This window comes from Crocodylus porosus, unplaced genomic scaffold, assembly GCF_001723895.1.
Source record: "Crocodylus porosus isolate Cpor-Errol unplaced genomic scaffold, CroPor_comp1, whole genome shotgun sequence".
Taxonomy (NCBI): domain Eukaryota; kingdom Metazoa; phylum Chordata; order Crocodylia; family Crocodylidae; genus Crocodylus; species Crocodylus porosus.
This window is the reverse complement of record NW_017728910.1, coordinates 21,671,296-21,688,954: the sequence shown is the minus strand read 5'-3', so window position 1 is coordinate 21,688,954 and position 17,659 is coordinate 21,671,296. Positions and strand designations below refer to the sequence as shown.

The window sequence follows — 17,659 nt, the reverse complement described above, 5'->3', positions numbered from 1 at the left end:
TGGATAAAAGGCACTGCAACCTTGTGGATAAATTACACATCTGCTACCTCAGAAATCACTGGGATAGGTAGCTGCGTGACTTCTTGAAAATCAAATGAATTCTCTTCTTCAGTTAGCCCATCTAGAAAATGAACCTGTAAATAGGCCCCAATCTGACAAACATTTATACACATACTTAGTTTTCTTCATGAGAGTCATCAATTAATCACTGGCAGCCCTCAATGTTGGGAGACCATGGAGATCGCGCCTTTGCTGGGTTACTGAGTACCACCACAGCTTCTTGAGTAGCTGAGTCCAATGCTCGACAAGTAGATCCTCCATCCAGCAAGCTGCACATACAAACTCAGTTGAGCTTCCACCAGCATGCTGAGTACAGTCTTATTTGCCTCTGATGCCTCTTCTCTATTCCATCACTGACTCTCCATCTCAAACTGATGTAGGCCCTGCTTCACAGCAGCTTTCTACTCACAGCAGACCAAAGCAATTGATTCCCAGTGTTGGCCATCGATACGCAGCTTGAAAAGGTTTTTCTCGCAGACATCAGCAAAACAGAGTTTGGGCTGTCCAAGCTAACATTTGCCAGTGGTCAGCTCACTCTAGAGTATGCCCTAATTGATTTGTCCATCGCTCATATGATTCATGTGTCCTAACGAACAAAGGCGTCTCTGTTCATGAGAGTAATTCTATGAAATGTATAATACATAAAGTTGAGTGGGTACATCAGACTGCAAGTCCGAACCAGTGTCTTGTAGTCTTTTGTCAGTCTGTATCCATCTGTTACCTCAACCTATATTACAAGCTTTTGCAAGTAGAAACCATCTTTTTATTCTGGATTTGTACAACACCTGGCAAAATGGACTCCTGGTCCAAGAGCAGGGTTCCTGCTATATTAATACTAACGATAATAACAATAATACTACTAATAAATCCTGCCCCAACTGAGATCAATAGCAAGAAAATATTATTTGAAATCATTTGGGTAGTAAGCACTCCCTGAGAACAACAGTAGCAAAATCAGGCCCATAAATGATCAAGAACTGCTAATGAGTTCCATAAGAACAGAATGAGGTCTGTAAATATCCCTAAAGAAAACTGTTAATCATGCCACTAATTTATTTAAGTATAGCTAGTAAACAGGCTACCTAGAATTAAATACATAGAAAAGTTGAAGACATAGATCATTGAGATAGAGGAAAATGAAATCCTGGTAGAAACTTAAGCATTTTAAAAATTAAAGCTTACATTTTGCAAAAAATATGGCGGATTAACATCTGGTACTTCCTACTTGCCTGGGAAGACTTCAAGACCTTTATGCTTACGATCAAGTGGATTATAACATTAAAATAAAATGTATATATGTTTTGTGATATCCTTACTACATACATGTATATCACTGTTTTATGATTATTCCAATTACATTTTTAAAAATTGTGAATATGCATTTTTTCACATCATATAATAGCCTATTTATTTCTTTGATTGGAAATATGATTGTGCCTGTGCTCAGGTTTTCACTGTCCCCTTTGTCTTATTTCTGCCCCTACATCTTTTCAGGTACCTCCTTTTCTACATCCTGCCTTTTAATATTCTGAGACTTAAGAGCCCCTGTCACTGCTATGACTATTTAAGAAAAGACTGTAGTTTTTACTGTGGGACTGTGCGGATGACAAATATAAAGAGAGAAAAGAGCACTTTCAGTATTTCCCACCAAATGCGGAGTACTCCAAGACATTTGAGAGCTTGCTATTGAGTCAGTGAGAGAACCAGGATTATATAACTTAATTTTAGATATCAGGAAGTCCTGTGTTTATTTCTTCAGATCACACGGCCCCAGCAACTGCTGCCGCTGCAGGAGCTGGTACATCTGAGGTCTCTCACAAACGTATGTGGAGGGATATTAGGTATTTCCTAAAAACAAAAAGACAAGTTAACTCCCACAAACATTGCTTTTGTCCAGCCAAACCACGTATGCTTTTGTCGTGTCCAGTGGTTCCTGATCCGCAATGCTTGGTCTGCTCACTGTCTGAGACCTTGGCACAGGGTCTGCTCCTGCTATACAGATCGTGCTGCGCCCCTCGGTGTCATTAAAAGTCGGCTGGGAAGAGTGCACAGTGCTGCTGGAGCAATTCCAAGGGCTGCAAAAAAAACATGAGAACCATGGCTGTAGCACATATCGCCCACTTTCTAACCCCCTTCCCAATCCTTTGGTCAGTTTGTGCTTCCTCAAAAAAAAAAAAAAAAAAAAAAAGATGAATCTTAAACGGTCAAGGCTGATCAGCGTGATAGCAAAGGCGGAGACTGCCCCTGGTGCAGAGGCGCAGGGGCTGCCCAGCCGAGGAAGGGGACGGAGCCACGAGAGGCTCATTTTGTGGGGACGGGGAAGGGCACCTCAACACTACACGCAAGCATGGGGTGGGGGCGCCCGTCAGGGCGACAAACTTCGCTGCAACGGCCCTGGGGCAGATGCTCCCAAATCTGACGTCCTGTCCATCGCTCCAGTTCGGGGGCTGTGGAAACCACCTTTTCCCTTGCATCCCCCACCCCTCGGGACTCCTTCTTGAGCTGCCACCACCCCCACAAACGCCTCCCTCCAGCCTGGCTCAGGGATCACCCAGGATTCCCTCACTTGCTGCTGCTGCTTGGGGCCGGGGGGGGGCACACTTTTTGGCTGGGGGTCAGTTTCCTGCCTCCACCCCGCCCCCAATCCCCCTCATGGGCTCCTACATCCCCCCTCCCTTGACAGGAGCATTCCTCCTCCAAATCCCCCCCAGCAGGGGCCACGGGAAACCCCGCGCGCGGGGCAGGGGCGGGGCCCGAGGCCGCCGCGAGACAGTCTCACGCTCCAACTGCTGCAATATCCTTCCGCTCCCCCTCGCGTGTAGGGAGGGAGGAGGCGAAAAAGTAGTTCCAACCTCCCCCGCCTCTAGCCTCACCAGCTTTATCGGCCCCTCGGAGAAGACCCTGCCCCGACTGCGGAAGACAGTCCCGACCGGGAGCAGTGGAGACAGGCTGGAAGGGACAGGAGAGAAGGGTCTTTTTATGGCTGAGGACAGGGTGGAGGGATGTATTCGTCCGCTGGAACGAGTTCCGGCCGCGGCACGGCGATATAAGGCGGGCGCAGCAGCACCGCTGCCTTTTCAGTTGAGGACGGCGGTGGGAGTGGAACATGTCCGGCGGCTCCGCGGATTACGGCAGGTAGGCGGCCTTCTTCTTCCCTCCCCCCGTTGTGCTGTAGGCCCTTGTTTTCCTCTCCCTTTGTTGAAGCGGTGATTTCTCCCCTTCACAACCCTCCTCGCGCGCGGCCGCCAAGACAGAAATCGGCTCCTCCTCCCTTCCCCGAGTTGGTTTGTCCCGGCTGTTCCCGGGCTCGGCTAAGGGCGAATCCATTCCGCCGGGGGGGTGTTCCTTTCCAGCCTGCGGGGTGGAGCCCATTTGCGCAATTCCGGGGGTGGAGCTCTCGCGAGAGTTCACGGCTTGGGGGGTGAGAACCTATTCCTGCTGCTGTAGGTGGTGCTGGCCATGCGCAATGGTAGCTTCCCACCCCCGACCCCTCCCGCAAGGCCATATCCTGGCAGGTGCAGCCCCTGTGTTGCAAAACGTGTCCCCTTATAAACTAGGCTGTGACTCCTGTTTCTGCCATGGTGCTGGGACTGTGAATACCCCCAAAGCCAGTGTGAGAAAGGGACTTGAAATAATAGGGGCAAGTAAGATGTGTCTTGGCAAAGCCCCCAAGCACCTGCCAGAAAGAAGAGTTGCTAACTTTGCCTTGATCGCAGGCAGGGCTTAGCTGCTGCTTTCTGTGAGAGAAGATAGTGGGTTTTTAACTGTTTCCATTTGCCAACAGAGACCATGGCGGCCCGGAGGGAATGGACCCTGACGGCATCATCGAGGTGAGCACGTGACGCCAATTAAAACGAACCCCTGCATGGAGCAATGTGGGCAGCAGAGTAATGTGGCTTCTTTTTTTCTTCTCTTTTGCAGAGCAATTGGAATGAAATTGTTGACAATTTTGATGATATGAATTTAAAAGAGTCTCTTCTCAGAGGCATTTATGCTTATGGGTTTGAAAAGCCATCTGCTATTCAGCAGAGGGCTATCATTCCATGCATCAAAGGTAGGTGAGCATGTATCTACCACCTTGATAATGTGAGAGTCTATGCAGCTACCTCCCTGATATGGAGTCATGTTTGTCATTAAACAATCATTTTTAAGCATATATGTAGCTATCTTTAATCGGTCATGATGACATTTTATCCTTATTTGAATAAGTGAGATGATGGTATACCATCTTTCGGGACTGACCTGAAATGGAGACACCTCTTAATTTGCTGATCACTTATTTCAAAAGGAATAAAGTTAAACTCAAAAATCTAACTTGTGTGGGAGCAGTAAATATGTATCCTACTCTTTTTAGGGTATGATGTGATTGCTCAAGCTCAGTCAGGTACTGGCAAGACAGCCACATTTGCTATTTCCATCCTGCAGCAGTTGGAGATTGATCTCAAGGAGTCCCAGGCACTAGTATTGGCCCCTACCAGAGAACTGGCTCAACAGGTATTGATAGTGTAGTTAAAAAGCTGCTTGTGTGTTGCATAGGTTTCAGGTTTCACAACTGTGGGGGACAGTAATGGGGTCTGTACCTTTTTATCATCCAGAATATCTGCCACCAAATTTAATGGGAAAGCAAATGTGCTTTCTGTTCTACTAGCTTTTCTCTACCCATGTGAAGAGTTCAGATGTCATTTCTTTGGAAGGGTACTGGGCAGAGGGGTGGGCAACAGCTGCGCTGTATAGCTCTACAGCAAATCCCAAACACTCTTCAAAGATGTGATATTAAAATAGTGATTTTGAGTGAGAAGTCTTTTTGCAAACTTCTGTGCAGTTGTGCAACATGAAAACTGCAGTGCACGTGACTGGTTCGTTTTTTTTTGTAGTTTGTGATGTATTTATCCAACTAATGCTATGTTGCATGTTTACTTCACCCTCACAAGGCTCAGTGCTTTATTTTACTTGAAATGGAGCTGCTTCAAACTCCTTGCTATATTGAACTTACAAATCCAGTCATTTAAAGGTTAAATTTGAGAAGTAAAACCATAGATGCTGAACTTGAAACCAAAATGGATTGCTGTGTGACTGGCTCTTCACTTGAAGCAGAAATATTTTTTGCTTACTCAGGCCCAGTATGATGGTTAAGATTTCTCTCTCAGGTGTTTGCAGGGCATTACAGGACTTCAAACCCCAAGTGCCAAGAAATACTTTGGCCTACTAATTCATAAAATGAGGGCACCGGAATACTAAGCTTTCTGGGTCTTGGATCAAACTTATATTTACTAGTCTTAGTTTTGCACTATTAAGATGGACACCGATAAAGTGAAACTACATTAGGAGCAGGGTATAAGCATTTTCCTGGGTTATTGTATGCACATGATTGATGTTGCTATGGGGGTTTGATAATTGCTTAATAAACTGGTATGGGGTGTAGTCATGCATTTTACAACACTCATATTACCTACATGGAAGTTAGCCGAATTCACAACACAGCATAGTCGTCTTATGATTTGTTGATGCATTGGATTGTGACCTTTGAATGGGGAGTAACTTCATACAATTGACTAGCCTAATGGCAAGGAAAAATGGGTCAGCTTGGGAAAAAAAAATCCAACCTCTTAACAAAGCAAAAGCTGGTGCTACGTTAGCTGCTACTTGATACGCAGTTGGCAGATTGAGCAAGCATACTGGTTTGGTTTTTTGTTTTTTTTTTTTTTTTTTTTAATAACAAACATTAAAATGATTTTGGTACTGAAGTCATTGTCAGGAACTTTAATTAAAGGACTTTTATTTTAGATCCAAAAGGTAATTCTGGCCCTTGGAGATTACATGGGGGCAACGTGCCATGCTTGTATTGGTGGCACAAATGTTCGCAATGAAATGCAGAAGCTTCAAGCAGAGGCTCCACACATTGTAGTTGGAACTCCAGGGCGGGTGTTTGATATGTTAAACAGACGCTATCTCTGTAAGTACTGAATTTATTCTTGTTTATGCATTTACTAGTGGATGTCTAAATACCTATAGGCAGCAGTAAACATTTTGATGTCGTCATCATTCGATGATGCAAAACATTGTGTGGAACACACTTTTTTTTTTCCAAATAAATGTATTCAAAGTAATACACATGAGAAATAGTATTTTAAAACTGAATTTCCACAATACATTTTACATAGTGATCAACTGGTTGATTTGCAGAGACCTGGCTGGGGGTGCTGAGCATGCATGTGCTGCAAGCTCAGCAGGTCAGTCTGTGGGGGAAGGAGGGGGTGGGGGCCAGATTTGAGCATTCTAGCAGAGGCCTGGGGAGCATGCTTCTCCTGTGTATGGGGTAGATGTGGATGCTGCTGCTATGCTTGGCAGCCAGATGCAGCTGCCCTGGGAGCAGCACAATACCATGTGCATTTTGCTGCTGGGTGGGCAGGGGGCAAGGGTCAGCCCAGGGCATAGCAGTATCCACCTCAGCCCCACATACAAATTGGGATGGAACACAAAAGGACCCTCTCCCACCCGGGCCCAGGGTGTGTGCAGTGGCAGGAGCCTGCCCCCAGTGGACCAACTGCCCAGGCGCTGATCCTCCCACCACCCAACCTGCAACCTGGCTGGGGCCCCATTCCCTCCTTGCCCCACAGACTGACCTGCTGAGCTGGCAGAGGTGGGTGAGGCATGGTAGAGTCCAACCCAGGATCTAACTTTAGGAGCAATTGAAAACTTTGCAAGAATTACTCACCTGGGAAGGGAGAGAGTGATTAATAGCTAATGGCTTAAACATTCTCCATACCATTAAGATTCATGTAATGGTTACTTGGGGGGGGGGGTAGTGATCCACTGTTACATGCAGTAAACATTGTGATACAAATTTTGGTAAAATGCTTCTGTCCCTGTCTTGTAGCACCTAAATGGATTAAGATGTTTGTTCTGGATGAAGCAGATGAGATGTTGAGCCGTGGATTTAAGGATCAAATTTATGAGATTTTTCAAAAGCTAAGCACAAATATACAGGTAAATATTAATTGTAAGTAATTTTTTTTTTTTGAGATGCAGATTAAGTTGTGCACATATGTACTATATTGCTGTTCCTCTTGTCCAAATGAAAACTGCTTATTATCCTCATCTTGCTTTCCTGTTGATGCAAACTAGTAGTGCCCCCAGATGATATGGGACTTTAAGCTGATTTGGTAGTTCACTTATATTACATGTATACATGAGTGTCTCTGAATTGGGGGTGGGCAAAACATGGCCTGTAGGCCAGATGCAGCTTGCCAGGCCATTCTGTCTGGCCTGTGGGACCCCTTAAAGTTTGGGGGGTTTTTTGGCTTTAATATTAATCTGCCCCTGACCGCCTGTCAGGTGGCCCTTGATGGCTTGCCAAAACTCGGTAAGTGCCCAAAATAACTGCCCACCCCTGCTCTGAATACACTGTGAGGTCATACTGTGCCAGTATATATGGCAATAGTTTAGTGTCTCCTCATTTGGCTTGCCTTTCTGACTTCTCCCAATATTGAAGGAATGTCTCAAACTCTTAGGTTGTATTGTTATCGGCCACAATGCCAATGGATGTGTTGGAAGTGACCAAAAAGTTCATGAGAGATCCTATACGTATTCTGGTGAAAAAAGAAGAATTGACCCTTGAGGGTATCAAACAGTTCTACATTAATGTTGAAAGAGAGGTGGGTGCCATTTTATAAGTACGTTTGGAAGTGTACGTTCACCTTCTTGTTCAAGCACTGTGCTAAAATTACAGGAACCAGGGCTCTACTTTGGTTCCTGTAGTAATGCTAGCAGAGTACACACAGGAAGAAGAGTAATTGTACACTGAATTGAAAAGGACTTGGGTGGACCTCTTTCTTAATGTCCAGTGTCCTATGTCTTAAGATTCAGTGCTATAACTGATTTTTGTGTATCAGTTGTGTTTTGTTTGGGCTTTTATGTGCCCAATTCATTTCAGCTGTGTTGTGTTGCCTCCATTCTACAATGGAATGTGCTGATTTTTTTTAATTTTATTTCTCTTTTGTTGTTTAATGGTGCTTTGAGATTTGCCTTGTTTCCCTTCCCCCTTTCTCTCCCTCCTTTCTGCGCCCCCCCCCCCCAAATGTTTAGACTTCTGTTTTTGTTAACCTCAGTCGATAGATCTAAATATAATATCCTCCCATTTACCTTAGGAATGGAAGCTGGATACTCTTTGTGACTTGTATGAGACTTTGACAATTACACAGGCTGTTATTTTCCTAAACACAAGGAGAAAAGTGGATTGGCTTACAGAGAAAATGCATGCAAGGGACTTCACAGTTTCAGCTCTGGTAAGAGTCATCTGAGATGGTTGTGATCTTGTAGGACTGCTCTTCAGTACAGACATTTAATGTTGAGCTTCTCTAGCGTAATAGAAATTATTTTTGCTTGTGTAAATTTAATTTTATAGTGAAATGAAATGAAAACTGGTACTCCATTTAATGTGAGAAGCAGGTTAAGTTACAATGTAGCTGTGAAGTGCTGTATTGTCGTTCCCCCTGCTCAAAGCAAACTGTTTCCTACTATCCCTTCCTGCCTTGACACCACAGCAGGTAGGGACGCTTGGTCTCATACACTCTTTTTAAAATGAACATTCTCCTCTAAAGTGCCAATAATCTCTTACCTGTGCCTGGTAACGCTTCTTACCTGTAATTTCTACAGCATGGCGACATGGACCAGAAGGAACGTGATGTTATCATGAGAGAGTTTAGATCGGGGTCAAGTCGTGTCTTGATCACTACTGACTTGTTGGTAAATATTTGCTACTTTTAAAAAGAAAAAATTGCACCTCAAATGGCCAATTCAGGTTTACTACCAAAAGCTTCTTAATCAGTGAAGGTTAATGTGACCTTAACTACTTGAGCTCTTGGAAAAGCAAAGACTGCACTCCACTATGGACTACATGGTTGTAATCCATCACTATAATGTAGTCAACAAAGTAAACCTTCAAACTAAAATGAATGGCTTGTATTAATTTGCACTGACTTCCAGGCTCGTGGCATTGATGTGCAGCAAGTTTCCTTGGTTATAAATTATGACCTGCCGACCAATCGTGAAAACTACATTCACAGGTTAGTGCATCACTGTGCAACTAAAACTTACTTATTGTTTCTCTTATTGCATCTCAAATGAAATGTTTCCTTACAGAACTTCTCTGCATGCTTAGTAAAAACAGATATGGATTTTCCTTCTAGTTTGCTTAAACTAGAAAAGAATGAATTTTATGCAGACCCACCATAAAGCAGAGAGCCTAGATATGAATAGTACTAAACACTTTACTTTGTACAGTCTTCCTACAATTGTTCTGTAACATGGTTCTGGAATGGGGGAGGGGCAGAGCTTCTTGGTTAGTCAATGAAACAAAGCAGTGGGAAAACTTAAGATGTCTGTCTAGTATAATGTTAGCCAGTCTAGTCATCTGCCAATTCAGGCTTACTACCAAAAGCTGCTTAGTTTTTAGTGAAGGTTAATGTAAGATGGCAGATGTCATCCACTATCTGCTGCTGAACTACTGTTTTCTGGTGTGTGTATGAATCTGATGCCAATCGTAGTTTAATGTGTACAGTATCAGATTCTGCAATTGGAAAATTTGTCTGCTAGATCTCACCTCCTTAGGCCACAGCTAATCATCCCAAAGTTTATTTGTTGCAGCTTAGCTACTAGCTTTTCACATGAGCAACTTAAGTGAAAGTAATTCCTGCTCTGCAAGTGAAGAGGTTGAATTGTGCTGACAGTCTGTGCCTTGATTTTTATATTCTTGGTGGTTCTTTTTTTACAGTGGGATTCTTTACTCTGACCTGTTTTGTTCGGGTAGCAATTTGAGTGTTGTTTCCCTGAAATTAGTTAACCCCTTCCTAGTGACTGTCCTTAAATTTAAGTAAATTGTGCTTTGTTACTTGATGTAAAAAAATACAGGAGTCGATAGCAGCAGTTGATGACACAAGATGGTGCTCAGAAACGGCGTTGACCTAATTTAGGACGTGGATTCGTAAGCGGCACAGTTTGAATAAAGAGCGAGTTGGTATTTATATTTTTTGTCATGATTATTCACCAAGTCTTTCTGTATCGAGTCATTTTCTTGTATTGTAGCTCTTTGTTAGGTGCTTCATTGGCTAATTTCCATGGAGGATGGCAGAACTGTTGGCCAGTTTGGCTAAGAAAAAACCAATGTGTGGTGGTTAATTGATGTGACTTTAAAATGGTGTTGTAAAAGTGGCAATTAGGTTGGGTTTCCCTGCCAAAAAGCCTAAGTTTTCCCACTGTGAAAACAGTATGTTCTTAAATAGTTTTCACACTTCTGAAGCTTACTGTTCCATGTCACATGATACAATTGGGAGTATATCTGGAATGGTAATCTTGGCTGTTTTTTTTAAGTAGATGTAATGTGTGTATTGTCTCATAGGCTGATCAAGCTCTGCCCGTGCTTTGGGGGTTTGGTTGTGGGTGGATTTATAAAATCCAAATAGTGGGGTTGGATTAACAAGCTCTCTACTTAATATCGCAGTACCAAGAGGAGTTGCATTGGGACCTTTGTTGACGGTCAAAACAGTAACCTTTTTGCCCTGCTATTCTCTGTAGGTTGGACACTTTTCTTCCCTACCGATGGCACTAACTGCTAATTTTTTTTAACTTGACTTGTATTAGCAGCTAGTCCTGTAAAATGCAGCATAAACTGGCCCCAGGCAGATAAACGAACAGCAGTTAATGAGTGGCTCTAACAGTTTAAGTATTATGAGCCCCAGCTGCCTATATGTCTATATTTAATGTCTCTTGTGTATATGTCTTTTCTTCAGAATTGGCAGAGGTGGTCGCTTTGGCAGGAAAGGTGTGGCTATAAACTTTGTCACTGAAGAGGACAAAAGGATTCTTCGGGATATTGAGACTTTCTACAATACTACGGTGGAGGAAATGCCAATGAATGTGGCTGACCTCATTTAGTCCCTGGGATGAGATTGTTTTGGAATGCAGTGCTCGCTGTTGCTGAATAGGCGATTCACAACGTGCATTGTGCTTCTTTCTTTGGGGATATACTGAATCGTCTCAATGCTCATACCGGATCAGAAATACAGATTTGATGAGCGAAGCGACTGTTTGTCGTGAGCTCCTGTGGGGAAAGCTGCTGGCTTTATCCACTTTAGGGTTAGACTGTTGGGGTTGGGTGGAAAAGTTATGGGGTCTGTAAATTTTTTCTTTATTAGAAATTTATTTCCTAGTTCAGTAGAAGTGGTTGTATTAGATGTTCTTTATCGTTTAATAATTTACTTATGGACTAAAAGATATAAGTGCTGTATAAAATCGGCCAATTACGTTAAGCTAGCATATCTTCCTTTATTGTAGTTGCATTTTAAACTGAATTGGAAGGGCCTTTCCACATAACTATAAACTTTTATAAGAGCATTTAAAATGCATTTTTTTTTGTTTGGTATGTATTTATTCAATAAAGTATTTAATTGGTGGATAAGCGTGATCTGGACCCTACTGCTAAGCCCCAGCAAGCAAGCAATCATACTATTGTCTTAGTTAGGGATAAACCCAGTAAAATTGCCATATTGCACATGTCTTAATGAAGTTTGAATGTTCAGTAAAATACTTATATATTCACTTCAAACTGTAAATGGCTGTCTTTTTGTTGTGGTACATTCTCTGTTAATGGGGGTAATGAATTGCCAGACTCTCAAAAGGCAGCCTTCTGGGACTGGCACCAGAGTGGGGATACAGAAACCTGTTGGCAGCAAATAGTGGCTGCTGCTGCCCCTTGCCTCAGTGCTGTACCTGGCTCTAGTGCTAGTGATGCAGAGCTTAACCTTGCCATCCCTGCACTAAGATATTGTTTTCTCTTATCCTATTAAAACCTTGGGCCAGCATGCACAATATGTCATAGGTGTGGCACAGAGCCTCTTAACATGGCAAATAGAGGTAAGGGGGAGGGGAAGGAGAGGGTGTGGCCTTGCCTTGTAGTATACCTGTCAAAAATATTCAACCCCATTGGAGTGTGGTTTGCCTATGGGACTTGGATAAAACTTGTCCTTTTGGATTAAAGTTGGGGCTGATGGAGGGGAGGAGGGGGCTAGTGTCTGATAGCTTAGGAGGCTGATCTTGTAGTTTCAGATAAACCCATGCAGATTCTTAGCACAAAGTAGATGGGTACTTAACTAGACCAAAGGGTTTCCACCTTCTTAAGGGAGTGTATCCCCCTCAGGGGGGAGGGGGCAGAAGTGCACTTACAGCCAGCTGTGGGGAACTTGGGGGAGGGGGGGGTGTGGCCTAGGACCCAGCAGGGCTAGGGAAAGCTGAGCCAGAGCTGCTTGTGCTGGTGCCTTCCCCTATGGGGCCTGGAGCTAGGGCCTGGCACTAGCATCACCCCTGGCCCCATACCACCTGGGACCCTGAGGCAGAGGAGGACTAGCCTTGGCCAGGCTAGAGGGGGTGGAGCCCCTAAGACCCATGTGCCCATCCCACCAGCCCCTGCACAGCTGGGGCAGGGCATAGGACAGCCACTAGGTCTGTGCAAAACTTCCTGGAAGCTTTCTTTTGCCTCATTTTGAGCTCAACCCAGCAAAAACAAGACAGTTGCAAAATGGAACAAGGCAAGTTGAAATATTCTTGAGTTTTGAAACTCAAGCTGAGCATGTCTACAAGGAAACACACTAAAGTAGGGGGGGAAGGAGTGCTCTCATTGACTAACTGGCCAGTGACTGTCATTCTTCCCTGAGGGCCCTTCCAATCCCAGTGCTCTAGGGGAGGGATAGAAAAACTGCATAAATGGCAGTGTGGTTTGAACAGCCTTGGTGGCAGTTGAGTGAGGGGAAACCTTAACATACATGCATGCACACTTTGCCTGTCAGTGGCCAGAGGTGCAGAACCCAGACTTCCCTTTCCCCAATCTCCTTGACAGCTGGCAGGCTTCGTGGCTGCAGCAGGGCCTAGCTGGCCTGCAGTGTTCACAGTGCCATCCCCCCAAGACAGTCCCACAGGCACCCAGGTCATGAGTTTTGCCTGTCAGCAGCTAGAGGTACAGGACCCCAGAACCCCTGCATTTATCTCCTTGACAGATAGTAGGCTTCTTCATGGCCCCAGCAGGGGCCACCATCCCTGCAGCTTTCACCCCACTGCACCTCAACACAGTAGCATCCGTGTCACGAGTTTCGCTTGTCCACAGCTTGAGGTGCAATTTCTCCCAGGCAGCAACAGTGGAAGGGGGGAGGAGCAGGCCGAGGCCAGTGCCAGTGGCCTCTACCCCCCGCCCCACATGGGCATTACCTCCAAGGAGCAGAGGGAGGGGAAGGGCAAGAGACAAGGCCAGCTCCCGTGGTTTTGCCCTCCCCCACTCCCCTCCATCATCACCACCTGCAGGGAACGGAGCAGGGCAGGGCCCCCGTTTTGTCTGCTCTTGCCACTGCCTCCAGGGATCAGGCTGGGGATGGCAAGGCCAATGGGCTTTGTTTCGTGTTCCCACCATCATGGTGACACTCCACTGTGCCACCACCTCCTGTCCAAACACTTCTTCGCACTCTGATTAGCTTAAGTGATCAGAAACTGGTTTAAACCTGTAGCAGAACAGAAGTTAATTGTACATAAATCAGTTTCAAAACGGCCAAAAGTGGTTTAAGATAAACCTGGTTGGATGTAGTATCAGGCTTAACTGATTTGGGTCAAACCAGTTTATGAAACTTCTGTCCCAGACCCCTTCCTGGTTCAAGTTAAGTCACAGTCCCACAGCATGCTTTCCAAACCTGGGGTGGGCTGTCTGCTCCAGAGAGCAGGGCTGGCTCTACCCCTCTGCTCCCGAGCTGGAGCAGTGAGGGCTGACTGATGGAATGGGGGGGAGGGGATGACAAGCCTGGCTTGGGATGCATCCCAGGCTGCAGGGGAGCTGCCCCTCCTCCCCCTCCAGGCAAACCCTGGCTGGGATCTGAGGCCAGGGAGGGGGGTTAAATGCACTTTCTCCCACTCAAGCTTATGGCTGGCTGTAACTGTGAACTAGAAATCCCAGAGGCCCCTGGAAGCAGAAAGAAGATGTGATGAGCAACCCTGCAGAGTCCTGCAGCTGTGAGTGTGGATCATAAATCCCAGAGACCTTGGGGCAGCAGGAAGAGGAAGTGAACATACAGCCAGAGAGCCCTGCTCTAGCACAGGGGTGAGCAAAATATGGTCCAGGGGCCGGATGCAGCCAACCAAGCTATTCTATCCGGCCGGCAGGGCCCCTAAAAATTTAGAAAATTAATATTCATCTGCCCTGGGCTGCCTGTCATGCAGCCCTCGATGGCTTGCCAAAACTCAGTAAGTGGCCCTCTGCCCAAAATAACTGCCTGCCCCTGCAGTCTAGCATCTCCCAGCTTCTGGCCTGAGCCACTACTGGCACATGGCTGCATTTCCTGAATCAGAGGTAAAAGTCTGTTTGCTTCCATTTCAATTTAATCTGTGCATCTTCATAACCTGCAAAGACTGAATTGATTTGCCCTCAGGCATTTTGACTGTCTGTACTTAGCCCTAAAGGAGATGGGCTACCCTGGGCCAGACAGATAGAAAACAGCTGACTTAAAGGGAAATATGACTCAGGGTGAAGGGGAAATTTTACAAGTCAGTTGAGGAGCTGCTGTTTGGGTTTGGATACCATGAGGAGTTTGTTATAGCCAAAAGGGCTTGTGTTTTTTTGTTAGTCATGACCAGCAGTTTGGGTTAGAACCTTTAGGGGTGAAAGAAGGCTCCAGAAGTGCCTGAGGGACTGTCGCAGAGCTCTCACCTGCCCTGCCACTGAGAGCAGAAATGGCTCAGGAGAGACCCCTAGTGGCGGGGAGGGAGAAGGGCAACTGCCAGTCACCAGGACTGCGCAGGTGCTGGTTGCCCTAGCAACCAGGGAAAACCTAGAGCCAGGAAGGGGCGGAGCTTAGCCCTTCTTAAGCCCAGGCAGAAGGCCAGGAAGGCAGTTCCCTTCTGGCAGCTGGAGAAGTAGGAGCTGAGTTGACCAACTGATTGAGTAGCTGCATCATGTTGCAGGGTAGAAAGAACCCTGGTTGGGAGGCTTGGCAGGAGAGACAGGTGGGACTGGATTGTACGTTATAGCCGGTGGGCTTATTGTTGTGTTACAGCCGATTGGCTTATGGTTCTGTTTAGTTATGGTTAACTGGAGGACTGGGTGAGGCTATAAGGGGTTGGAGGAGGCCTCATGAGAGCCCCACGATAGCGGGGATCTCCTGGTGCTGAAGGGGGTGCAGCTTTGTGTTGGGGCACATTGGCCCAGTTAGGCTGCCCCGAGCGAGGGGGCAGCCAGGAACCCTGAGCAAGGGGGCAGTAAAGTGCCCCGGAGTAAAAAGGGGGCAGTGAGGAGCCCGGAGTCAGGGGATAATGAGAGACCCCGGAGCTGAAGGGGGCAGCAAGGAGCCTCAGAGCCAGGGGGCAACAAGAAGCCTCAAGGTAGGGGGTGGCAAGGAGCCCGAGTGAAGAGGGGCAGCAAGGAGCCCCGAGAATGAAAGAAGGGCTGAGACTTAGCAACATGGCCCAAGTTAGGTCATGCCAACAACATCCGTGAGGCATGAGCTGCGGTGTAGGGGAGGAAAAGGAGCAGCAGACAGTGCCCCCTGTCATCAGGGTGTATATAAATGGAAAGCCTCCTGCTGAGTCAGATCATCTATCAATCACAAGTAAGATCAAGGCGTGGCAGGACAGAGTAAGCAGGCAGTTGGCCCATTGCAGGAGGGTGGAGCCCAACATCCAGAGAGGCTCTGAAAGTAAGACTCCTGCTACAAGGACACATGTTTGTTGTGAGCTTTTCTAGGGGCTCAAGGCCCAGAAACAGATTGGGTTAAGCAGGCTGGTAGCCAAGATCAAGGCTGGTAGCCTAACTGGGACTGAAGCCAGACAGGGTCAGCAGACCCAGTGCTCTGAGCAGGATGGAGACATGGCCCAGGGCAGCATGAGAGAGCAAACCCAAGCGGGGAGAGAAAGAGCCAGGGTCCTGAAAAGAAGCCAGGTCCAACAGTGGGCAGGAGCTAGAAGGCCCAGCAAGAGGAAAGGGGTAGAGGCCAGGAAGGCCAAGACCCCAACAAGGGGAAGTGATTAAACAGTAATACCTATGAGACATGGGCACAGCTCTAGGGAAGGTCAGAAGCTATGAATAGCCCACAAGGCAGCAGGTGCCCTGGGACATGCACAGGCCAGGAGAGCCTATCTAGTGAGAAGGCTGGATTGGGACTATCAGGGTCTAAGGGAGCTCTGCTGGCAGGAAGATGGGGCAGGGCCTGCTCTAGGTCCCTTGGCAGCTTCCCTTTCCAAAATCAACTAACATCAAGGCACGGCAGACAGAGCAGAATGGGAACCATGTGGCCACCAAGGATGCCATCAGTGGCAGAGCGCCTGCATCCGTGAGGTGAACCGGCGCCTCCAGAGTTGGTGTCATCGTACCAGATTTGGCTTCCTGGACCATGACCCGCACTTCAGATCAGAGGGCGTCCTGGGGCGTGATGGTCTCCATCTCTCCCCCAAAGGTAATAGTTTGTTTTCTTACAGGCTAGTTGACCTCTTCCAGCGGGCTTTAAACTAAGTTTGTCGGGGGATGGGGATCCACAGGAGCAAGAGAAATCTGGGCAGGGCCTACACCTGGTTGAGTTAAGAGCTCAGATATATAGCAAGGGACCAGTTGTCTCTCAGGAAGGTGGGGCACCCAGGGCTCCCACAGGGGGATTAAGGTGTCTCTTCACTAATGCAAGAAGCATGGGGAACAAGCAGGAGGAGCTTGCTCTTCTGTTTGCAAGTAGTAAAATCGACCTGGTTGGCCTAGTGGAGGGATGAAACATTTGACTGGGCAGTAGACATAGAGGGCTATAGGTTGTTTAGAAGAGATAGGAAGGGGAAAAAAGGGGGGGGGGGTTGCACTCTATGTTGGGGATCATTATACCAGTTCTACCTTCCAAATGGGACCAGAGGAAGGCTTAACTGAGACCTTGTGGGTCAAACGTCAAGGAGGGCGGGGGGAGAGGGATCTGGCGGTAGGGGTTTACTACAGGCCACCACATCAGGAGGAAGAGCTGGATCTGGACTTCTCCAGGCAGCTGGGGGAGGCCGTGCGTGCAAGGGATGTTGTGGTCATAGGGGATATGAATTACCCTGACATCAACTGGGAGGGGCAGGCGGCCAGGTCGAGCCACTTACGAAGGTTCCTGACGTGCGTCCAGGACCTGCACCTCGTCCAGGAGGTGCTCGTCCCCACCAGGGAAACGCCATCCTGGATCCGGTGTTAGCCGCTGGGGATGACCTGGTGGGGGAGGTGCTAGTACAATGGAGGCTAGGGGACAGTGATCATGAAATGATCCAGTTTGCTATTCAGAGAAAGATGGGGAGGGTAACTAGCACAGCGCAAATGCTTGACTTTTTAGGAAAGCCAACTTCGACGTGCTCAGGGCAGTAGTCAGGGAGGCACTCGGAGCCCGGGGGGTAGCTAGTATGGGGGTCTGGAAAAGGTGGTCCTTCCTCAAGGAGGCTACCCTTGGGGCACAGCAGGATGCAATTCCTCTGCACGGGAAGGCAGGAAAAGGGTCCAAGAAACCTTCATGGCGAAGCGCGCATATTCAGGCTGGCCTGAGGGCAAAGAAAAAAGCGTACTGGCAGT

General features: G+C 46.9%; 1 protein-coding gene across 3 annotated transcripts; it reads left to right on the top strand.

Annotated features, from left to right (window-relative positions):
- Positions 1-3,112: 3,112 nt before the first annotated feature.
- Positions 3,113-11,658, top strand: EIF4A2 (eukaryotic translation initiation factor 4A2). 3 transcript variants are annotated; one of them, XR_002100625.1, is made up of 12 exons: positions 3,113-3,195; positions 3,845-3,890; positions 3,982-4,114; positions 4,415-4,554; positions 5,845-6,013; positions 6,938-7,047; positions 7,572-7,715; positions 8,208-8,345; positions 8,716-8,805; positions 9,046-9,125; positions 9,970-10,075; positions 10,848-10,936. XR_002100625.1 is itself a non-coding variant. In XM_019532791.1 (11 exons), the coding sequence occupies exons 1-11, from the start codon at positions 3,167-3,169 to the stop codon at positions 10,990-10,992; spliced, it is 1,224 nt and encodes a 407-aa protein (XP_019388336.1). In that variant the 5' UTR covers positions 3,114-3,166; the 3' UTR covers positions 10,993-11,658. The 3 variants fall into 3 exon arrangements, 1 of the variants encoding a protein (XP_019388336.1); XR_002100626.1 differs by having other exon boundaries at positions 9,970-10,071; positions 10,848-10,910; XM_019532791.1 differs by lacking the exon at positions 9,970-10,075 and having other exon boundaries at positions 3,114-3,195; positions 10,848-11,658.
- Positions 11,659-17,659: the final 6,001 nt, after the last annotated feature.

Excerpts from the sequence above, each read along its gene's own strand:
- EIF4A2 (XM_019532791.1), top strand. The coding sequence starts at position 3,167 with ATGTCCGGCGGCTCCGCGGATTACGGCAG. Across the intron at positions 3,891-3,981 it reads ACCCTGACGGCATCATCGAG|AGCAATTGGAATGAAATTGT; the intron begins GTGAGCACGTGA and ends TCTCTTTTGCAG. Across the intron at positions 4,555-5,844 it reads CCAGAGAACTGGCTCAACAG|ATCCAAAAGGTAATTCTGGC; the intron begins GTATTGATAGTG and ends CTTTTATTTTAG.